Source organism: Lepidothrix coronata, unplaced genomic scaffold, assembly GCF_001604755.1.
Source record: "Lepidothrix coronata isolate B3197 unplaced genomic scaffold, Lepidothrix_coronata-1.0 Scaffold6, whole genome shotgun sequence".
NCBI classification, from domain to species: Eukaryota; Metazoa; Chordata; class Aves; order Passeriformes; family Pipridae; genus Lepidothrix; species Lepidothrix coronata.
Window position 1 is genome coordinate 10,679,028 of NW_016690186.1, and position 24,591 is coordinate 10,703,618.

The 24,591-nt window shown below is 38.8% G+C and overlaps 2 protein-coding genes and 1 long non-coding RNA gene across 7 annotated transcripts in view; 1 reads left to right on the forward strand and 2 right to left on the reverse strand.

Annotated features, from left to right (window-relative positions):
• Positions 1–9,002, reverse strand: part of LPIN2 (lipin 2) — a 45,908-nt gene extending 36,906 nt beyond the window's left edge. The window contains exon 1 of the mRNA XM_017831553.1: positions 8,818–9,002. The gene's annotated coding sequence lies outside the window, so the exon portion shown is untranslated. The remainder of the gene's footprint in view (positions 1–8,817) is intronic.
• Positions 9,003–9,122: 120 nt separating this feature from the next.
• On the forward strand, positions 9,123–18,566 carry LOC108505405. Of its 4 annotated transcripts, none has more exons than XR_001877497.1 (5): positions 9,123–9,364; positions 15,457–16,086; positions 16,970–17,057; positions 17,513–17,573; positions 17,954–18,566. It is a non-coding gene; the product is annotated as an uncharacterized LOC108505405 (long non-coding RNA). The 4 variants fall into 4 exon arrangements; XR_001877498.1 differs by lacking the exon at positions 9,123–9,364 and adding an exon at positions 9,388–9,497; XR_001877496.1 differs by lacking the exon at positions 9,123–9,364 and adding an exon at positions 9,791–14,221.
• MYOM1 (myomesin 1) overlaps positions 16,470–24,591 on the reverse strand; it is a 75,581-nt gene continuing 67,459 nt past the window's right edge. The window contains exons 38-40 of one of the 2 annotated variants that reach the window (XM_017831332.1): positions 20,803–21,018; positions 17,903–18,023; positions 16,470–16,711 (exon numbers count right to left, since the gene is read on the reverse strand). In XM_017831332.1, the coding sequence (XP_017686821.1) occupies positions 16,485–16,711; positions 17,903–18,023; positions 20,803–21,018 (564 nt within the window). In that variant the 3' untranslated portion in view covers positions 16,470–16,484. Of the gene's footprint in view, positions 16,712–17,902; positions 18,024–20,117; positions 21,019–24,591 lie in introns of those variants that run through there. The other variant, XM_017831325.1, reaches the window with a different exon arrangement.

Consider the following 24,591-nt stretch of genomic DNA (forward strand, 5'->3'; position numbering starts at 1 on the left):
AACACTGCTTGATATCCTTTCCCACGGAGTACTATGATTAAAAAGGAAGTGCTTCTTTAAGAAGGCTCACTTAGAAACTTCCTCACCAATGGGCTTTGCTTGAAATGTCACAGCCCCCTTGGGCGCTTCGAGATAAGTAATAACATGGGCAGACTTTGCCATATGTTTGCACTGATAGGTAATGATCTTGGTTTACATCACATCACGTGACTTCAGCTGAAGCTCCCACGAAAACAGGGATTTAGTTAATGATTCTTAAGCAAAGTCTACAATAGCTCACTTGGAGACTTTTCACCCACCCACTGCTTTAACTTCTACCACTGGTAGCAGCATTCAAAGTCCTAGTTCGGCCTGTGCACACCTAATTCAAAACTGTCTGCTGCCTCTCCATGTGCTGCTCCCTCTGCCGATGGCGTCACTGCAGTAGCCAGTCATGTCTGACACAACAAATTGGACTTTTCAAGGTCTGCTGTTTGTGGGCTGTTTTCCCCTTTTCAAAACTGCATTATAATAGTAAAGAGACAATTGACCTAGTATCGAGTTTATACTTAGTCATAAAAAACCAATGCACACCAAAATAAACTTTTTTTCCTGTGAAAATTTTCTTGCTTTCTTTAAACCAAAATGTTAACTCAGCATAATTTGAGCATGTGGACAATACATACAAGCTTTTTGTATAATTAGCTCCATGACTGAGAATAAGAATTAATTTTTGATCTGAGGAATTGTGAAATGTCATTAGTTCTCTAAATAATTTAATGAATAGGTGAAATAACTGAGAAAGAGTAGTAGTATACGGAAACAATTCTGTCCCTGAATGGGAGAGACACTCTCTGAGGACCATCTATATTCCCTCAACATAGGCACATTCTCATTACCCTAAACTCACGCATCTCCTTCCCACCCCCAGGGGGCTACAGGGTGTCTACTCAGAACACTGCAGAGAATTACAAGTTGAAAAAATAATCTAGGACCCTATTACTAACTCCACTCTATCCTCCTCTAAGTAAATTCCCATATTAGACTCTGATGCAGGGACAGTGAATCACATTATTGGATGCAACCAAAAGGCTTGTAGGTTTCCAAAATAATTAATGAACTACACTCAAAGCCAAAACTAAATCAGTTTCAATGACAAACTCCTAAACTGAGTCTTGGGGTTGCTACGTCTGCAGTAAGGTTGCAATAAACTGCTACAATCTCTGGGCCCTTTACCATACACTGAGTAAGCTCATATTTAACGAGGCTCTTCACAGGAAAAACTACTGGTTTGTTAGTAAACACAACAAGTATTGTCAAAGGATATTAAGAATTACTAGACACACTCAGATTTCTCCTATGTGTTCATCATTCTCTCATCATGTGTGCTTCATTAAAATACTGTATAAAACACACAGTTATGAGCAAAATGGAAACCAGATTTGCAAACCAGTGCTTCTTTTCAAACATTTTTCACTTAGCTTTATGTTGGGGGTTTATTTGTGTATGATATCTATTCAATTTCCATATTTTTCAATATCAGGATGGGGTGTGAGACTGAGGACTGTGATGCCTCATGCTGGCATGGAGAACTGACATTATTTTCCTCAAAGCTTCTAAACGTGCTTTAGAAAATAGACTTTCTAGAATACAGATAAAATTGTGGTCACTGCAGTAAGGTATGATTTAGGCAGGTAATAAGCTTTGCACATTTAGTTAGTCTCCTTGTCTTTTATTTCTCAATATGAATAAGGTAAATAAAATATAAATCCTGCTGAGTAACTTTAAGCACTATATTATTTACTACAATTTGCACAGGAAAATTAGCTTCAGTTTTGAAAAGCAAATACCTCAAATTTGGAAGTCTTAGAAGTAATGTTTTCCAAGCAACCTTAAAGAAACTCGTTGGTGTAGGTAGATTTTACTGTGGTTTAGTCTCAGAAAGCACATAGGAGTTTTTCCAACAGCCTCATGCAAGTTAATACTGCTGACAAAGATCATTCACCATCCTATGGTCTTTTTTTGATCTGTTCTTTGTGATTCTACATATTTTATCCTGTTGCTTGTTAGTCAAAATCCCTGATGTGAAATATGATTACATTTTTAAAATGCACTTTTCTATAGCAACCATCATAATATATTTGATTACATTTCATTTAGTTTTACAACATTTTGGAAATGGGAGTATTTTTTTCAACTATGCAATAGAAAATTCAGGCCAGGAGATTAGAAATTAAAAATACAGGGGGTTTTAGCACAGTTAGAACTTGATTTTTCAGATTTCCCCTCCTTTCCCTCCCTTTTTACCTCTTTGCATATTCAAAACATTGCTTCAATAGGCTACATTTGTAGTTGCAAATCAGATTTACATACTCCAGATGGTCATTAAAAAAAAAGCTCTGACTGCCTGTGAAAACCACATTTTAGTGATTTGATTATACTATATAGGAACCGCAGAATAAACGTGGCCAGAAAAAAGTTACAGGACATTTCCCCATACAGGACCTTCACTGGTACATGTCATTCTAAGTTCTGGAAGAAAGGAAGCAGAAATCCTAAAGACATGAGCCTCTATCAGCACACAATTCCAATTCAACACAGATCAGAATAAACATACCGAGACAAATGGACCAAATCCTTCTCTAATTAACATATCCTAATAGATAGGATATCTATATAGATAGTACAGGACAACCTTTGTTAATGTTCCAATTGTCTTCTTCATCCCACCCAGTCCCACATAATTTTACTTACTATCACCAAGACTTAAGCACCACAGTTCTCCACGCCAGCATGAGGCATCACAGTCCTCAGTCTCACACCCCATCCTGATATTGAAAAAGGTCCTTTCTCCCCAAGCCTCCACAGATTCCAAAATTCCACCACACTTGTTTATTTTCATGCACTTTTACACTTTGCCTACCGGGTGCAGACAAAGTGGAAGAGTTTCCAATTCTCCTACAGAAATTAAAAATACTTTCCTGTGCCCAAGTTCTTGATCCTAGACCTGATGTAAAGCATCTGCTTACTGAAACCGGAAACAAAGCTCTGCTCGTTCCAGATTGTGCTAAAACACATTCAATACAACATCTCTGATACTTTTAAGTGCAAAAGTCTATCCATTCTTAATGTGGACTTTCAAACCCAATTCAAAGTTTAATAACTTTACTAAAATAAACTTAGAAAAATTCTCGAGTTGCTTTCAGAAGGTATCTGATGCAGGTGGTCTGCTGTTATTCATTCTAAGAGAAAACAGCTAGAGTTTTTCCTCTAGTGGAGTGGAAACATATCAAGTGTCACCTCCTGTTAAAAAAAAGTGAATATACTTGTTAAGTTTTCCACATAAAAGGTGAAGGAAGCTAAAATATACCTTGGAATGAAGTTTTCCAGTTTTAGCAAATTACATGCAACTAAAGATGAAATTCTGCTCAATAATGTTGAAAAATACTAACAGGCAGTGTTACCTGCTTTTATCTGCAATTTCCTGCTGTCCAAAAAATAAAAATAATAAGAAAGCCCTATCACAAGTGATAATAGCATGGTACAAGAATCAAAGCAGTTAACAGATGTTAGAGAAACACTAGTGATACAAAAGCAATGTACTGTTCACTAAAGTAGTGGTTAAAAAAGAATAAAATCAAATGTCTGGTTTTCCACCTACGATACAAGATGGTAAATTCAATGCCTCCACAATGTCCTGTCAGGTGAAATCAGGAGCCATTCAAATCAGAGTATTTTTCAGTGCAACTTAAGTACTAATTTATCACCAGGGAAAAAAAAAATAGCAAGAAAGGAAATCTGCAGTTTATTTGGAGCTGGCCCTTTCACAATGTGTCAACAGTTATATCTGCATGATCTGCTAAGAATCATCTGACTCCAGTGTTATGGTATCTGTCCTGATATTAATTTGAGCATTTTCTTTTTCTTTTTTAGTTATCTTTTTTTTCTGTTTGCAAAAGAATGTCAGTGAGGACAAAGAATACTTTAAGAGTTGATAAATTGATTTTTACTGTTAAAATTATCAGCTCAGTCAAAAACTTAGGTTATATGCACACAAAATGTTCTCATGCACGTGAAGACCTTAACTTCTCTCAAGGTACTGAAAAAAGTAGCTGGCTAATCCAAGAGCGAAGCCCTTTGGAGTCTGTACAGGCATATGCAACACCAGCACCTGCCGCACTTGGATGGATGTATTTCCAGCAACGCAGACTCTTCTACAGCTACATCATCCTTGGTTGAACTTATTTCCAGACACACAACACAGAAAACCAATGCTTCTGAACAGAAATTCCATCCATCTCATTTTTGCATGAGGCAAGAGAAAGCACACGAAGACTTTTCTGTATGTTTCTAAAAAGCACTAAGCACTTCCCTAATGAGGAATCCCTTTCTCTATTTTCTCAATTTAACAAGGTTTCTTTCCAGGCATCAATGCCTCAGATATATTCATATTTTCTTGCAACCTTCCAGGATTTAGAAGTCAAAGCAAAAGAACATGGTCATGTGTGCACTTATGAAATACATCCTGATCTATTAGTGGTGAACAATTTGTTTACATTTAGAATGGATACATGAATATTAATATTTGAGACTAGTACCTATCTTCAGGTTGACCAGAAAGAACAGAAATAATACTTATTCTGAGAAATACATCTATGGAATATCCAAAAAGTTCTAAATGTACTGTATATAATCAAGAAACCTTTTTCTTACTTGACAGATTCTCCATATTGTTGAACTGATGTACATATACCAAAATAAAACAAATTTAATTTGCACATAAGACTCGACTGTATTATTAATAAATTGGGTAAAAATCCTAGTCTTACAGAATTCCCATGCAAAGGTACTTACATGAGATGCTGGGAACAGAAAAATTAGATACAGCTGAGCAAAGTAGCATATGCTTACTCATTCACCAAAACCAACCGACCTGCATTATTAGGGTAATGTAATTAATTATGTAATGACCACAGAGATCACATCTGTCTGAAGGATCTGTTCACCCCTAGGACACAACAGCGTGTCTGCACTGTCTATATGGGACATGACAAACCTGTAAAGTGGCCTCACAGATTTCCTATTTGTCTTTACAGGCATACTTTTTCATTTAGGGAATGAATGCCTTAAAGTCACCACTAAGTAATTTTTTTTCTTTAAATCACTGTATTTCAGTTCACATCACAAATTAAATTCTATTGTTAGCCAAGTGAGAGACAATTACCTCCATTTCTAATTGAATCTCAGCTACAATTCCTTATTGGAAACACTTATTTGAAAGAATTTTGCAAAGAATCCTTTACACATTTCCTTTAAAAGGCCTTTCATAACCATCAATTCAGAAGAAGTACGTTTCCTGAGGAGACAGTTATGCAGTCTAAAAAAAGACAAGTAAACCTAAAGACACCACCTAAGAACGGCTTAGCATGTGCTGGCTTCAGCCACATAGACCAACACAAAAATGTCACCTGATACAATGGAGACTTTTCTATTATTACTTCATATATTTACATTTCTGGTATTGAATTTAAGCACTTTGGATAAAGAAATGGGCCAGTTTCACTCAGCACATACAAAAGCAATGAGGAAGTGTCCCTTAGTTTTGGGAAAATGAGTGACTTGGGACAACTTCTGGCAGCTAATGTCAAATTACATTAGTGCAAAGCTGAAACAAACTGATAAAAAGGAAATATTTATCTAGGAAGGGGAAGTTAGCATCCTTTACTTCAAAATTCCCTTGAAATATAAATACAAGGAAAAAAATCCCAAAAAAGTGTGCTTAAGCTTTGACCTTAAGCACAAAGACAATCTGGCTTGACTTAGCATGACAGTTTCATATTAAATCAGTCTGCCTGCCCAAACTGAAATGCAAGCACTAACCTAACAAGCAAGATGAGACAGCAGCTAGGCAGATTAAACCTATTTTTAAGTGAAACATTTTTGCAAAAGCAGCAACATTTTTACTATGCTTTAATTGGATAATTGTACGTACAATTAAAAAAAAAAACCTCTGCTTAGATAACATGTAGGACCTTAAACTGTAACTTCAAGGAGATCCAAGGTTCATAGAAAACATGCTCCTGATCAGCACTGCCAGATACAAAAATCGCTGGGATACAGGATGCTACAATGTTCTCAGAATGTGCCCAGTACAGGATGAAGACATCTAATACATACACTTTAGACTTGAATTTGATCACAAACATATCACCCACTGTTTTGTATAAGCCTGAAAGCTTTTTCACTATGGATATCTGTAACGTGCAGCACTGAATATCATACCAGAAGGTGTCCTTTTATCCCTTTTCAGAGAGTTACATAGAACACATTGGTAATTCATGATATAAACAATGATTAAAAGTTAGCTTTGGTTTATATCTAAAGTATTTTACAAAAAAAAAAATCATGTTTTTTAGAAATTGTACTTTAAGCACAGAGATTCTACGATCACACACAGACTGTAAGAAACTCTCTTTTCCTATATGCTGTGATCTTGCACTTAAGATGCAAGATTGGAAAAACAGAAAATTGTGATCTAGAGTATTAAGCACGAGAGCATCTTCCAGGAAGAAACAAATGCAACTGATTTAACCTTTTGCTTTGACAGAGGTTCCCAATGTGGCTTTGAACATAACCCCTTCAGCTTTATCTGCTCCAGATTCCAAGTTGCCTGGAGCAGAGACCAAGTCATAAAACATGTAATCCAAGAAAGGGCTGCTCAGGGCCTCAAGATACATAAGGAAGCATCAAGTTCAGTAAGTGCAGTTTAGATTTCCCCATAATTGATCAAGACTTTACACTAGTGGAAGGTAATGCTGGAAGCAGTGAGAAAACTCAAAAAGTTCTGAGAAACTGCAACATTTGATGTGGATGCCTTCCAAGTAAACAATAACAAAAAACTACACATAATTTTGCAACAAACCAAAACATTAATTACAAAGAATAAGACAAAGTTTAAACACCACCTCTATTTTTTTTTACAGGCCACTAAGAAACCCAAACATTTTGGTATGTCTGACTGAAAAGTTATGCTACAAGCTTAAAAATCAATACTATAATTCCTGAGGAGAGCCATTCAGCACTATCTAGTTACTCCTACTGCATTAAGAATAATACCAGGTAATACAGCATATCAGTCAAAGCTTCTGACATCCTGAGTTCATTTAGAAACTTTTTAACTTTAGCCTATCAGTTTAATATTCTATTATATAATAGTAATAAGCTTTTATGGAGCACCTTGGAGATCATTCCTTTACATCACTCAAGTAACGAGAACTTCCCTGATTTTAGTAAGAGATGGCAGAACTGTTTACATTTCTGTATGTTCTGGGATGTAAGGGAACTATAGCAGGAGCTAGGAGAGAAAGCACAACTGTTGGCCCTGGCTGGACCTAGCTGCCTGGTATGCATACAAAAAATGGCTAAGTATCTACAGAGTGACTGACATGTCACAAAGTCAAGGCATTTTGAGACTTAGGGCTTTTCATTACAACTAATGAATACCTGTACATTCTTAAAATGTATCTAACACTATAATTTTTTTGTATTTTGAAATATTAAATGCTCAGTATGCAAAATTGTCCTGGAAACACTATTAAAAAGTATAAAACCCCCAAAACAACCAATGAAAGAAAACAAAAAAAAAAAAACAAACAACAACAACAACCAAAAACAAACAAACAAAAAACCACAACACAACAGAAAAAAAGCAAACAAGAAAACCCCCAAGGAGCTGTACTTCGATGATTCCTGTGGGTCCCTCAACTCAGGATATTCTGTGATTCTACAGCCTAAATTCTGTAGGATTGTGTATCATCTTCTCTGTCAGTATCCTGAATAATACCATATATCATGATGGGATGTGGCTAACAAATTCTCTCGTAACAACAATGGAATTTTGGTTGGGGGGGGAAAAAGTAACCAGATGAAATGCACGTACAAAGTGCAGCCACAACACAGGTATATTTATGACATCATTCTGCTGGATGGAAATGCACAGGTTTAAACGGCATAGTGCCTTGCTCTATTAAAAATCGTTGGTGCCTACTACATGCACCCAGTGACCCCTTAAGGAGAAGAAAAACGCAGTTCACACAAATTAAACCAGATGTAAACTTGGCAAAACCCCAAACACATACACACACACACGCAATGTAGTGCCACTTCAGACCCCACAGACCAGCGGGGACAAACACGGCAGGTGCGGAGCGCCCCGCAGGAGCGCGAGTTCACAGCCCCAGCTTAGGAAATGCACTGCGAAAGGCATCCCCCCGTGGAGGGGAAGGCGCTGGGGCAGCAAGGCAAGGCAAGGCGCGTATCCCGGTCCGCCAGAGCGGCACCGCCAGGCAGCGCCGGGAACACCGGCGTTCCCGAGCGGTCCCGCCGCCCCCGTGTCGCGGCGGGGCGGCAGCGCCGGGCGTCACCCGGGGGCCAGCGGGGCGGCAGCCTCCGCCCCCGCTCTACCCGGCGGCACACCGGGCAGCCAGGGCACGGGAGGGGATGCTTTCCCTTCCCTCCGCCCGCCTGGGCTGCGGGAGCCGTGGGCAGCGGCGGGGAGGGAGCGCAGGCACAGCCGTCCGGGCGGCCCCGCTTCCCAGCGACGGTTCCGGGGAGGTTCTCGTCCTTCCCTGTTCGGAGCCCTCTGCGGGGAGCAAGCCCGGCCCGGCAGCCGGGGCAGGCCCTGCCACGCTCTCCCTCCGTTCGTCCGCCCCTCCCTCCCACCCTCCCTGTGTCCCCGGCAGCCGCCCGCGCTCGCCCGGCGCTGCCGCCTCTCTCCCGCACCCGGTCACCGACACCCCCCCCGAGCCGACCCGGCGGCAGAGGCCCTTTCCCGCTTACCTCGAGAGAGGCCCAGCGGGGGCCGACGCCACCCGAGGCAGGACGGACGCACGGATGGTTATAAGGATGGATGGAGAGCGGGACGGGAGCGGGGATCCGGGAGAGCCGCGCTTGGCCGGGTGCGAACTGCGCCAAGCGGCGGCCGTTGGTGCAGCGCGTGCACGCGCACGCGCGCTCCCGCTGGCGGCGGGTTGCGGGGGCGCGCCTCGCCCCGGGCCCCACGTGACCTGGGATCGGCGCGGGCTGGGAGGGGAGGGGGGACGGGGAAGGCGGCGCGTGGCCCGTGTGCGCGTGCGCCCGGCGAGGGAGAGGGAGCGGGAGCGGCGGGCGCGGCCCCGGGAAGCACGTAGCAGTGTCCCGGTACCTTCCGCCGGGACTCGGCCCGTCCTCCCCGACAGCCTCCCTCGGGCGCGGGGCCACGGCGATCGGCGGCCAATCCCTCTCGGGTGCAGCTGTTCGGAAACCGCGGTCTGAGCCGGGACGCGGGATTAACACCTCGTGACAGGGGGTTGGGAGAGAAGCCCTCACGGTGTTTGCCGCTTTATAGGTCTGTCACTGCATACGTCTCCTGAAAGTTATTGGTCTACCCACAGGAGGATGGGAAATATTTATTTTCATGTATATATAAATACCCATATACCATAGTTTCAAGCTGTGTCTCAGTCTCAAGCTGCTCCAGGGTAGGTTTGGGATGGACATTAGGAGGAATTTCCTCACAGAAAGGGTGATTAAACATTGGAATGGGCTGCCCAGGGAGGCAGTGGAGTCACCATCCCTGGAGGTGTTTAAGGAAAGACGGGACATGGTACTTTAGTGCCGTGGTCTAGTTGACAAGGCGATGTTGGGTCATAGGTTGGACTCTGATCCTGAAGGTCTTTGCCAACCTAACTGATTCCATGATTCTGTAATATTTATTTATTTAGTAATGAAAGTATAGAATTGCAAAATCTGAACATGTCCAGCAGGCCATGAATGCGTTTCAGGTCAGCAGCTTCATTGGCCCATTGCTTTTGTGATTCATGCTGCTGCTTGCTGAACTTAACTTGGTTGTATATTATTATTTACCTGAGTCACCCTATTACCCAGAGGCCCCAGATGATACTGACACATAATATGTACTAAAACAGGACAATATTCTAGCCCCAGACAACTTGCAGTGTGAAAAAGAGAAAAGGAGAAGTAGCATAATTGGAAATACAATTCGGATTTCACAAAAGAGAATTAGGTGTTTTATCACTACTCATGTAACTGTATTATTTTACTGTACTTTCATTTGTCTACCAATGACTTTTTCATCCACCAATCTGTTGACAAGAGTTTTGTTGAAAGCTGGCTTTGCCCCACTTGGTGTTAGAGCCATTTTAAGCTCTCGCATAGATTTTATGTAGTTGTCACATACTAAGAAATCAGGCTGCTCAACAGAGTATTCAGTACAACTGACAAAAAGACATGTTAGCTTGCGAAGTAATATAATATAGAGACAAAATTTATTGTGGTAGTCCACCTATCTCTTGAAAGATCCTTGGCAATCTTTTTTACCAGTCCTACAAAGAGATAAGATCTATTTATTCATCTGTACTCCTGGGACAAGCTGCCTAAAAGATTATAGCCAGTGAGTTTGCTTATTTGCAGATAATATATTTAAATCCCTTTGAGCATGGAACTAAAACAAATCTATCCCTGCATAACATGCAGGCTGGATTTTTGAAGAAAGCAGTTCATGGAAGAAACACGAACACAGAATTAGATGGATAGGGTGACTATATTATACATATGTAAAAAGGAAGGTCAGATTTCATGCCTGCCTATTTTGATGATGTTATTGTCATGTCAGAAATTCCGAGTCACTCTTGGAACACTTTCCAGGACTCAGGATACATGGAAGCAACAAAGACTAATGGAGCAATTTTCCACCCTTCAGTGCAACCATTTTTCAGCTGCAGCAGTTTTCTGAAGAGGCCTCCTGTTTGAATATAACATTGCAATAATAATTACCTAGTCACATTAGCATAACATCTGTCGCAAACACACAGTCTGCACTACAGATCATTTCTCTGCTTTGCAGAGTTCCTTATTTGGCACCTTAGTTGCTTAGTTTGTGAGGGTAACCACATCAGCAATTGCTCAAACAGGATATTTTCATTTGTGTTTCCATAATCTTATCTTTGCTGGTCATAACAGCAAGAGATTTTTTTTGGTTGAGAAGAGATTCTCCTTTTCAACACCAGACAGCCCTATTCACAGGAAGATAAGAGGTAGGGGCTAAATCTATCATATGTCTTCAAATATCAACATTAAACTAGATCCTATTATAAAAATAAGCCAGAAAAATCTTTACTTGAAATGGGGTAACGAAGGGGTAAGTCATACTTTTCTATTTCAAACCTGGAACAGGTGCTTCCAATTAAAGAGCATTTGTTTGAAAACACAGTGTTTTCTTTCCAGGTAATATTTACCATTCCAAAATTGTCATCTCCGGATGAAAAAGACTACAGAAGTAGACATGCCTTGGTATTCTCCTTTTGCATTCTGTACTCTTTTAGACTTGCACATGGATTATGATCAAGCTGAAAGGTGACCTGAATTTTCCACAGCTATATCTATCAAATGAGGTTTGTTTCCCTTCTGATTGTGTGGTTAAGCACCGTGGTGGTGTAGATACGATCCCTCTATAACTATGCATGATTTGTGGTCCTTGTTGGACCATAACTCACTGGTTAAACCAGGGCCTCCAGGCCACAGGTACCCTGCCACCTCCTTTACATTCCTTTTGCCTTTTCACCACAAATGTCACTATTGTTTTCTGCATCAGGGACAGGGAAGGGTGTGATGAGAGCAATTGCTTACTGGTTTGGCTTTTTTGATGGAGAGGAAGCCATTTGAAAGTGTGTTGCATAAATCAGTGGCTCTCTGGCTCTCCAGCTGCAGTAGTATGTGAAAGAGATAGGCTGCTTAAGGCTAGGCAAGAAATGATGAAAGGTATCTAGCGCAGTGCCAGGGGCAAATCACAGATCTGTGAGGATATAGGGTGCTAGGCATGGCTTTGGTAAAGTCTCAGAAAATTCATGGTTCTGCAGATAGTAAAGAGCTGTAGATATAGAGATGTAGCACCAGTCCGCAGCTTGCACTGGTGTGCTCAACATGTTGCCAACACTTGTAGATGAAAGAAAAAATGGCCTTCTGCTTAGTTGTTACCGCAGTTTAAAAACATAAAAAGTCTTTGACCACATAAGGCAAAAAAAGCAAGACAGTGGTGAGCTGTTGTTATGTCATTTTGCATGTTTGTACAACACCCAGAAATGCTGTCTGGAGCAGTCATTTATTCCATACCCACCTGATAGGATATCCTTTTTTTTTTTTAATATGCTTTAGACTCATATCTTATTCTGTAAACCTGTGAGACTCCTTATCTCTGCATCTTAGTCACGACTTAGTGTTTTCAGTAACTTCTCTGAGATCGGAATGACATTATGACAGGATGTTACAATTTAGTTTAGTTTATCTTTTTAATTCCATTTAACAGTCCAAAACAAATTAGGGAAGTTAATAGCAAGGATTCAGGGCTATAAGGAACTGTACCCTGAGCCACCAAAATATTTAAGCACACCAGTAGTCCCACAGGTTGATGAAGTTGTGTGTAGATTTAATGTATTTGGTTAAGCCAGCACACTCAGATCAAGTCTCATGTGAGCGATATTTCTCCGTTCTTTGTCAATCATTAACAGCTGTTTCACAAATCATTTTCTGATAATAGATATGATAGGATTTCAGGCCTCCTGAAAGGAGGTTACAAAGTTCCTTATCCTTGCCATAATCACAGCCTAATTAAGTAGGAGGTTTTATTCTGCTCCTGTTGGTATATGTGATGAAATGGTAAATGGAAATGATTGTATCAAATCTGATGGATGGTAGAAGATGCAAGATAGGGAAAGAGGGAAGGAAAGGTGTTTTATTTGAAAATTTGCAGAAGGAGATTATAGGAAAGACCTCTCACATAATGAAATGGGAGATGGAACAAGGGCAAAAGTCAGCAGAAGATTGCAACCAAATCTGGTACCTTCCTTCCTCTCCATTGGTCTCAGCCCCTCACCATCTCTCTCATAGTACCTTCATCTCTACAGGCCCTTGTGGAACAGACCTGTTTTCTCTAACAGTTTTCTCTTTACAGCTTTTGCTGCTTTTTTCCCTGACCAACATTTTGCTTCAATTATTAAAACCTAATGTCTTTTTAGCAAGACAAATAAACCCCAAACCTGTGTGGAAAGATTTATGGCAGGTGTCTGTCTGGTCAGTGTAAGTGCAGATTAAATGGAATATTGTTCATGCATGGACCTTATAGCTGTTGTTCAAGAATACAGAGCAGAAGTTCACCCTATGCTAGTTTAAGGATAATCTCAGTTTGCAACTAGCTGCTTCAGAGATTATGGCTTAATGTATTACCAAATTATGGTTGTCAGTCTCAGACCACAGGCAGATCTGCCTCAATAATTGGCTAACAAATCTGGAACTAATTCTCAGAAGAGCTCAAGGACAGCTGAGCTCACAATGTCTTTACTACAGTGGAAGGCAAATCCTATTTTTTCATCTTCTTTCATCTTCAAAAATCACCCTTTGTGCTTTTGGAAGGTGATTAGATAATATAGCTTATTGCAACACTTTCCCTTACTGTTAAATACAGCTGTTATAACACAAGAACATAAATTTCTAACAGTTATAAATTTGAATATAAACAGTAATGTGTGCTGAAATGGAACATTTAGGTGAGAAATAAGATAATAATCAGAACAGGCACTTCAGTTAAATATTGCAACCAGTGCCTGAGTTTAAATGTAGTCAAATGGTTCTGTGTGTTTAATGGGACATTCTGTTGCTACAGAAATAATTTGCATTCTATCATTATGTAATGTACCGAAACTGAAACAATTTTTTCATACTTATAATGGAGAACAAAATATAAACCATACATTTAAAACACAAGGAAGAAATTATTCAACCGTGGTAACACAGTAAGCTTTAGTATATTCAACAATTCTATTAATATTAATTTTGAACATTTTGTTATACATTTGTGAACAACTACAGCTTAAGTCATCAAAATGGAAAAATGGGGGGTTAATCTTTGATGTTTATCTTATTACTATGCATAACAACACTATGCTTCTGGATAGCAAATAGATTCCCATAGAACAATACCGATGTGACTCCATTTTCAGCTTTCTGAGGAACCATCCAAATTTAACAAAAAACCCCCCCAAACTCTAGCACATTTTATTTTAGATTTTTAAAGGTATTTCCAGAAGTTTTAATTGAAATATCAGGAAAACAGTGATTTTTTTTTCAGCAAAAAGCTAAGACCTGATTCTGCTACACTGACACAAAAGAAAAATCTGCCATTGGCTTCATGGTGAGCAAAATGGGCTTTGTAATCTGAGATTTGGGATATTTTTAGAACATTCTTCTGAGATCTATCTTGATTTCTATTAAAACTAATGAAAAGACCCCTGTGGCATTTTGCAGGAATTGGATCAGGCTCTCAGTGGTACAGTCTGTTCTATATATAACTTAGACACTGCCGTAGGTGTTTGTGGGAAACAGGTTCCCAACCCGAAGGAGCTGTAAGAGGTGATGGATTTTGAGAGATGTAAGACAGGTTGAAATAATTGCCACGGCAAAGGGGATTTGTGTGATACAACCTGCAGTTTTGTACTGCTTTTGAAAGGCCAGACTCTGGCAGGGTGATGAAATTGCACATCTGTGGATATTCATTATTTTCTGTAACAGTGGCATGAGAAATTACATGTATTTGGGTTCCCATTTTGAAATGGGAAATCCTTCTTACTGCATTTCTCTGTGGGATCTATGCTTATGTCCTTCACTGCTGTGCTATAATACATAGATATGTAGAACAAGCTGTGATGTGGAACTGAATCAAACTCTGTGTGTCAAACAGTACCTAAATTTAATAGGATGATTTTAGCTGTAGTTCAGTCTGTATTTAAGTTTCTCCCACTTCCATTTTGTGTAGCAGTCAGTATTTTGATTTTTTTCTCTGTTGTGTTTTACATCCGTCTGTCACTCACTGTGGACCATCCAAGTTATTTAAATCCTTTACATTGTTTACAGAGATGTTATTACTCTAATTGCCTACATATAAGTGTCCTATCCAGTATTTCATCCAGCGTGAATATTTCTGTTGGTTTTAAAAAGAGTGGAATAGAATTCTATTGGAATTCTACTAGAAGGAAATGGATTTCTTTCCATCAGAGATATCAGTGTTTCAACTTCTATGCATTTACATGCTATTCAGATTCTGTGCTTTCTTATGATAACAGTTGGATTAGGATGGATTAGAAACTGATATTTCTCACGTTTTCAATATTTCCACATTTGTCATATATCCAACACCTAAAAATACCAGTGGAATTCAGTAATCTTTCATCAATAATCCATCTAGAAAAAGACAGTACAATATGATTGAGCCTCCTAAGAGTTGAAATGAATAAGAATATTTTCCTAGTAATTAAAATATCTTATTTTCGTCTCTTATGTTTAATAATTACTGGTCACTTTAAAGTTGAACTCAGCTTGCATAGTAACAAAATAAATTCTGACCTTTATTTTTATTGGTTTGTTTTTCAGCTTGAACTCTGCTTCTTCCATGGTATCTAAGCATCTCCAAATGAGTCATATTTTCCTATATCCTCAGTACATAAACATGTGAATGAACACAGTAATGAATGTGAATGAGCACAGCAGAGGTTCTTGGCTTATATTTATTCCTTACATGGTCCTTACATGGACCATGAAGCTACCCTCTCTTATAAGAAACCAGTGAGTCTGATGCTACTGAGTGGAACAAGAGGTACAGTTGGGCTGAGTCACTGAGGGGAAGAAGGACAGTGGGTTTAGAAGAAATGTGAGTGCTGTAGCAAAAAGTGTGGAGCGAAATGAACATATGGGGCAGCCCATACTTTAGGGTGAATGCCATATCCGCAGTGACTCACCAAGACCACGAGGGAATGGAGTGGACTGAAAAGCAGTCATGTGAGTCTTGGAGTTAGGAAATGGCCAGATGTCGTCCTGATCCACCTGATGAAACAGGTTTGCATGAAAGAAACTTGGATCAAAAGAAAACCTACTTATGGCCCCCCTGCATCCATAGGAGATGGTTCTGTTTCTGGGGATCTTCCACTGTGGCCAAACTGGTCATGGTGAAAAGTAGAGCCCACATGGCATTATGAGGACTGCATGTATCATTTCCTTGAAAAAGTAAGTGGTGTCTGCCTCCAGCTGTGATGACCTAGAAGTATCGATTAACACATCTCCATGATACCAACATTCTTTTGCAGCGTAGTAAATATATCAATCCTGGACAGAATTCGCTCTAATGAACTTTGCTGATCATGGACATTTTTAGTAATTAAATTCACATTGTCGGTACATAGATCATTATTCAGATACTTAGAAATTCCTGCAGTGCAATTATCTGGTATTGAGACATAAATGCCCATCTACTATGCATTTAAAGTTAGAAACTATTACAAATGTTATAAAAAAGACCACTAATAAACTTTTGTGTTAAAATATTATGGCTAGTATACCACTCGTGAAATCTCAGCTTGAATTTACTATCCAGTTCATGACAAGATCATGTTCTTCATTCAAGTTCAGCGGGGTTTACCCAAGGCTGCTTTTTCCACTGGTTTCTTTCCCTGCCTATCCAAGCTTTCTCTGGGCTGAGGAAGCATTTCTGCTACTCCTGCTTTTCCGTCAGTCTTCTTTGGTGCTCCTTTGTTGCTTTTTGTATCCTTTTCTGTTTCCACAGGAGGGATTTCATTTGGATCAGGTGTCTCTTCTGTATCAACAATTTCTTCTACATGAGGCTTAATACAATCTGATTTAGGAGAAGTAATGAAATCTTCCTTGTATTTACTGTGCTTAGCAATATTTCTTTCACATTGGTTATGACCTTATCATGTTCTTTTCCTCTTCCCATACCCATATAAAGAGATTCAGTATCACAAATAACGTTACTACTTTTTATGGCACCAAAACCAAGCTCAAGTCTTTATGGTCTCTAATTAAAGTCTTTATGAAGTAGATGCTGTAAAACATTACAGATGTAAATAATTGTTTCCCACCTAATTTACAGGATTGCTCAGAAATGTCTACCCATACCCATAAAGCAAGAGAAGAGAGAAATGCAGTAAAATACTTGTTCTTGCCTTAGGAGCAGAAAGGTGAGTGCATAAGAGTATTAATTGTTCTGTCAGCAATGATATAACATGTATACATCCTGTATACAAAGAAAAAATACTTATGCAAAAATATGCAAAACATGTTCTGATAATCTTGGAATGTAAAACTTATTTGGAGCTAAATTGTTCTACATGAGGGAGCTGTAATTGTGAAGAATAAATCAATGTCCAAATAGCAATTATATAGTAACAGTCTAAAAGAACAATAAAAATCTGTAATATACAAGAATGCTGAATCACCAGAGAACTTTAAATTCTCCACTCTTTTTCTAAATTGGAGAAAAAATGGTTGCTTTTTATTCCAACTTTACCATTCAATATGGACATAAAGCTAAAAGAGAATAATTGATTAATCTCAAATAATGGCAATACAATCAGGAGTTTCTAAAACACTTAGGCATTTAGGATCCCTTAATCAGCAAGACCTTTTTTTCTAGGTGAAGTGTCAAAGATCCAGCTGCTGAAATGTGTCTCACTGTGGAAAATAACACTATCTGTGTATGTATACATGATTACAAAGTCTTTCCTCTGCATTCAGAAATTTAGAAGTATTTATTATGACAAAAAACTTTAATCATATAGGTGAGTCAAGGTGAGAATCCACAGTGAAGTAGGAAAGGTGATTTAAAAATGTTGATTTAAATCTCTTTCACTGAAGTTTAACCTGGCAATTCAAACTTTGCATCTGTTGTTAATTAAGAGTGTGCATACTGTAAACTTGATTGATTAGGACCTATGAAATATTGATTGGCACAGACTATAGACTCCATAATGTTTAACAATTTTTTCGTTTGAATAGAAGACCATAAACATGAAAGCACTCTTACCTTTCTTTTCCCCTTCCTTCCGTTTGCTTGTCATTGTTTTTTTCTTTTTAGCTACATTTTTATTATTTTGATTGTGTCCTTGGACTGTGTCAGTCTGCCCTGATACAGGCATCACAATCACCTGAAGCAAAGCAAGAGCAAAAAGTGCACAAGCGAGAAATGTGGATACATCACAAATGCAGTCTGAAACCACCGTAACTGAATCCCTGGCAGAAGCATGTTTCCAGGCAGCTATTGCTCTAACTTTCATGGACACATCTGCCAAAGCGAAGCAAAGCAAAGTAAAATCCAGCCTGTTACCTGGGAGGTGACCCACTTGTGTTCCCTGGTAGTTCTGCCGAAAGGAGGGAGGCAAGAGGACAGATTTTTGAAAATAAAGTAGTAGAAATAAGCTGCTGCCAAAATGCAATCATTATTAAAAATATGCTAATACTAAGTAATAAACATCAGTTATCAGTTATTGCAAAGAGCAAGTCATATTCTTTTGCACTCTGGAGGATGGAAGAGCTGTGACACTTGTTTCTATGGTATATATCCCTGGACAAAGATGGAGCGACCTGCATATCATCCTTGCATTGGCTTCATGTCATACTAAGAAAAATTATTAAATCATTTAAATTTTTTTTAATTTAAATTTTTCTGAGTTCTTTAAACTCAGAAAGTTTGCTGCATATCTAATTTCAGATCTTCTCATTATTGTATTTTGAGATTTTAAAATTAAGCTATGTTACTTTGTCTGATATGCAGCTGCTGTGACTAAATAGTCTGAACTTTTTTTTATAAGAGATTACTAATGTACATAATTACACAAGTAAATCTTAAAATTGCAATAATGTCATCAAGTTTGATACTTGAGTTTTAACCATTTTAGGAGATAAGGCTGTGTGAACACATACTGAATGCTGAAAACACATTATCTTTACATAGTAATTTCATGTTGAAAATCCCTGTGACGTGAAATCTGTTCTGAAAGAAAAAAGATTCATACCAGATAATCTTAACATGTTCCTTGATACTGGTGATACTATTAGTGCATAAAGTTAGGCACATGGTAACATATTTTGGTAATTTATAAGTCTGATCTAAATCTGGACTATTTTTATAAAGATTAAGATCATGATCATTAGCCCTTTATAGAAACTGATTTAAAAAAAAAATAAAAATTGCAAAAATCAGCACTTTCACCATTGATAACTATGTTGAATCTATTTTTACCTGAACCATCAAGAATTTCCTCATGCTTTCACTTCACCTTTGATTTTAGCTGACAGTAAACCTCAGATGGCAAGGGTTTAAGTGAGCATTAACTGTACAACACTTAGTAGTGGCATTCTCACAGAAATGCCAGTACTGCACCAAAATGAGTCCCTGGGAAACAGCAGTATGTCTGCAGTCACAGTAGCCAAAAACGACAAGGGACAGTGAAAGGTGCGCACAGATCATGCTTGTAGTGAAAATATATGTGTTAGTTTTTTAGAGTTTGATGTGAAGAATTGTGCCGTTGTGAAACTAGTAATGAAGAGATTTATAGACATGGGACATTGCTCTCCTAACTACCAATTGGGCTGGTAACTGCTTCTGATCCTATCCTATGTATATCTAGTATCATATATATATATCCTATATATGTCTAGCAGGATCTGTTGCTTTTCCTCAGTGAATAATAATTAATGGCACTGTAAAATAGCTGACATGGAGTTTTTAATCTATGTAAGTGTGTTCAAAGATCTGGACAAATGTTTTTTTCTCTGAAATATTTTTATCCAAAAAAAACCCCCCAAAAAACCCCATCCACATTTTTTTCCTATGTTCCAGTGAAGATTCTTTTTGCAGCTTTAAAAGATCTTGATGAAATATGTTATTTCTGGATCTCCAACGTCAATTTTGAATGAAATTAACTGACACTTTGACCAAACAAAATACTTACCTAACACCCTTAAATCACAATTCGTGACCAGGTCCGTTGAGAAAGCACAAGACTACTCCTGTGCCAGAATTTGCAAAAGTACCTTGAGTTGAGATGTAAAGTAGTGAAGGTCTGGACAGAAAGGTGTGAAGAGATGCCATTGTGAGTTTTGTCATAAACAGCAAAGTGAAGATTAACAGGGATCTAAAGGGAAGCTAAAGGTAATTAGAGTGTGAAAGCATTAAGACTCTAAGATAATGTGTACAACTACCAGAGCTGTGACTAGTAAAACAAGACAGTGAAACCAGCTTGTGATAGAAGGAAAGAAGTGAATTCAGTTTATTTGTGAACAGAGAGGAGAGTTCATACATTTTTACAGACACATACACACACACACATATTAGTATCCTGGCCTACTAAGCCTTATTTTCATTTATGTTACAGTACTTTTACCCCATTTGGGCAGATTAAACAATATTTCAGGATGTAAATGACACCCATTTTAAGGCTTCTGTAAATTAACACAGCAATACAAAGAGGCCTCAACGTAGACAAAAACCAGCACTAATTTCTCTATGATCTAACACATTCCATCTATGCTACTTTACCAAACCTGGAATAAATCCTAACTGCTGCTCAAAAATGCCTTGATCATTTTCGATCTTTCCATCTACCACATCAGTTGCTTCCACTGAAACAATTCTTGACCCTTTCCTTCCAGATGCTCCAGGGAAAGGGTCAAATGTTGGACCTGTGTTAGAACACAACTGGCCCTGTTTTCCCTGGCACAATAAGTGTACTAGAAGCAAAAGTGAAGTGAATGGAAAAATCCAAGGCTGCCTGCTAAAGCAGAAAGCCATTTACACACACTAATTATGTCAGCCTATCATCCAAAATCTCCCCCATACTTCTTTCTTCTAGTCTTAAATTCATGCTTTCATTTCTGTTTTTCTTCCTCAGACTCTCTCTCTTCCTCAGGTATATACACACTTACGGTGACATCGCTGGTCTCTGTACCGTACTTGTTCTTCACCACAATGCTGTATTTCCCAGAGTCGTGTGTGGACACAGTAGAAATGGAAAAGCTGACATTTTTTCCTGATTCAAACCTCAGGATGCAATTAGCATCTGATACAAATGATTTTTCGTTCTTTAGCCATGAGACCTCTGGAGTGGGATCTCCCCAGACAGTGCAAGAGAGATTAAGTGCCTGTAGAGAAAATACAAAGAAATTATGAGTCAGTGAATATTTGCTACATTTTTTAATGCCTCACTCTCCAAATATTCCAACTCCCCATTCGCCTTCCTGCTTTTAGTAAATGGATGCATACCATCATAAGTAATCAATAATTTATGTCGGTCTTCTGTATCATAAAGGAAAAGAAGGAACTCAATTCAAAAATGCCATTAAAAGCTTTCAATATTTTATGGACCTTCTTCTCTACTCTCATAATCATTAGCAGAGCTTTCTCCATGCATATCATTTAATAGAAAATTAGATATTATCTGCATTTGTGTGTTAGATCTGAAATGAGATTTTGATGAACTGTCAGATGGTTTTGTTCGGATTTTGTTCACATTTTGTTCACATTAAGCTCACTATATCTTTATTCCATAAGTAAAGAAAGCGTGCCTGTTTTTTTAAATAACAAAGGGCAAAGTGTCCCTGGAATATTTTGTTTAATTTGGGATGCTTTTAAACTATGCCCTGACAGCTCTTCTAACAAACTTGAATTGTTTTATGCACTCCTGTAAAACTATTTTTAACTGAAATCAATACAGGCTTTACTCATCCTTTGGTATTTCCCTTTGATGTTAGTAATGTTCCTAAGGGCTGAATTCAGTTCCATCAAATTGAAGGAAGTATCTTCACTGTCAGAGAATCACGTTGTTGGAGGGATCACTGGCAGCTTCTTCTACCTTCAGTAGGTTGGCAAGTATCTTGGGCACACAATGTTCAGGTCTCCTTTTTTTTCTTGCCAGCTAAGAAATTGATGTTTGGGATATTGATACGTATAAATGATCCCAGCCTCTGGTCACAGCACCATGGGAATACTCTTGAAAGTGTTTGCAAAAGTGAATATCATGTACAGAGTCAAATGTGAAGGAAGTTCATGTGACACTGTAGTGGTACATAGGCCTTTCTCTGGAGCTTTATTCAGGAAGGAATTTATTTATATGTAAGTATTGAATAGTACGTTGGTCTTTTTAAAAGATTTAAAATGCTATTCAAAGGGGAATCTCACTTTTGATTGGTAATTTAAGAACTTCTAGTGCAGAGAAAATGGTCTTCGGTGGTTCATTAAGAATGGACTAAGTGATACATAAGGAATAGACAAGCTTCCACTTGACAGGAATCAAGTTTTTCTTCCATTTTATTTAAAGGCTTTTTATAAAAATGTGTCAAAAATAGAGACAACTGAAGAGCACTCCCACCGTTGTCCCTATAAGCTGTCAAGATAAAAATCCACGGTGAGAAATCTATTTACCTGGCTACTTTCCCTTTAGCTCTCTGCTTATTATCTGGTAGTGTGATGGTGGAAGATGGGACAGAAGACAGATGCCCAGAAGGCTATTGAAATGAGCAGATAGAAAAATTGATACCTTTATAAAAATAAAAGGTTTTGATATCTTTGAGAACAAAATAAAAATCCAATAAATCTCACATGCCTGCCCTAAAGACTAAAATGAGAACAAAAGGAAAGGGGAAGTCTTTCCTCCATCAAGAACACATAATTCTTGGTACTGAGGGAAGGACAGATTCCAAGTAAGAGGTGGTTACAGCATGGTGAAAATGGCCTCTATCTGATTTCCTGCAGCACCTACAGCTGGTGACCACATAGGACTGTTGACTACCTTCTCTTGTAGCCCACTGGTATGAATGTGGTTTTCATTGCCATATCAGTCCATCTTTTTGAAAAACAAGGGGAAAATGAGAGGTTTTGCATTTTTTCTTCTTCCTTATCACACTCGACACAGACATGTCCTTAGCCTTAGCCTTAGCCTTCAGGTACCTCCAGGTGCTTGGTATGGGCACCTTCAGGTGCTCGGTATTGCTTTGTTGTCTTCTGATTCTCTAGCAAGCAGGAGATCAGCACTGAGTGGCCCCAGCTGCCACTCCACCACAATGCTAATGAGCTGATGTCCATGTCCAGACAGCTCTATTAGTGGCATCATTTGAACCTGAGATGTTTGAAGTGCTGTCAGTACTCCTTAATTCAAAGAGATTCAAGCAGCAATGACTCTTTTCTTCTTCTAAATCACTCCCTAAAATACCTACATTTTCCTTAACCTTGCGTCACTAGCTCATGTTTGACATCGGTGCTCCTCTTGATGTTTCCAACTCTATTTATTTTCCAGTTACTAATGTGCAGAGATGTGTCCTATAATTCACTACGTAGATGCTGAGATCTTTGATTTTCTGGAATGTAATTCCATAGCCAATGAGAAGTAATTGTTCACTTTTACTGCACCTGTCTGCTGCAGATTTTCTGTTCTTTGGGCAAAAGACTGTCTTTGCGCATGTATATCTATATTACTCACTGAATGCCCTGATTATAATACTGTATTCAATGTAAAATCCTTATCATGGTAAAAAAAACATGTGTCCTGTACTCCTGCATCTGGGGCATTGAGACACATGCACTTGGAGCAACCAGCAGCTGCAAGTCCAGACCCTTTGTGTCCCTCACTATCTTTTCTGCCTTTGACTACAGATTGTATTGAATGTAATACAAGTCGCAGAGGGAAATGTGTTACTGTATTTTAAGTATTGCCATTATTCTTGCATAGTAGCACACATTCCCATTCATGGACAGTTTGGTGAGAGAATTGAAGCAGCTCAGTCAGGGAAACCTGTTCCTTTCTTCCAGCCTAGCTGTGAGGACACCTACCTCTGGCAGAAGGATGTTACACGTTGCTTCTTTGTCTGAAAGTGCCTGACAAAATCCTAAGCCTCTCCTTTTAAAAATAAAGCCAACTTACTCACAGACCTTCATTAAAACAGCCACTTAGGTTAATTTGGCCGGCCGGACACAAAACTTATGCTGGTATTCTCTGTCAAATTCCTCCCTAATGTGAATTGACACTTAGCCTTTTCCAATTATACCACACTGATGAAGAGCATTTATGTCTATCAGTGGAAGCCTCTTAGGCCATCTGGAATGCTATTTGATTTACACTGGGTAAACACTGCTTCGTTCATTCTCATCCATATCCTTCGGTTCACATGTAAAAAGCTAATAAATATCATCACAGTCACAATGTTAAGTTTAAATTTGAGATATACCTATGCTTGGAAGTTCAGTCTAGGGATACCAATCTGTTCATACAGCCCTGTGGTCATGGCTGCACAAGTATTCACAATCAAAGCTTGCAATTGCCAGACCCCTGCTACCTCATTTGTTGTTTTTCAAAATCCTTGATGATTGTGCAATTTGCACGAATTACACAATGCAGAACTTCATTCCCCTCTCTCAAGCATATATGAAAACAATACACAGATGAGCCAACACCACCCAAACAAGCTCTGTTTTCCCTGATCACTCTCTGTCCTACTCAAAATGATCATCTACTGAATCAAGAAACATAAGTTCAAGGATATTTGTCTCGAGTTCTGGGAGTATTTCAGCCGTTTATTCAATCATTACAAATGTCCTTGCTCTCAAGGACAGTGTGTGTCTGGAAAAGATTTTGCAACTCATTTTCTACAAACTCTTTTTAAAACTACACATTTTGCTTCAGTGAACTCTTACTCAAGTTCGTATCAACTCTCTTTTAGGTG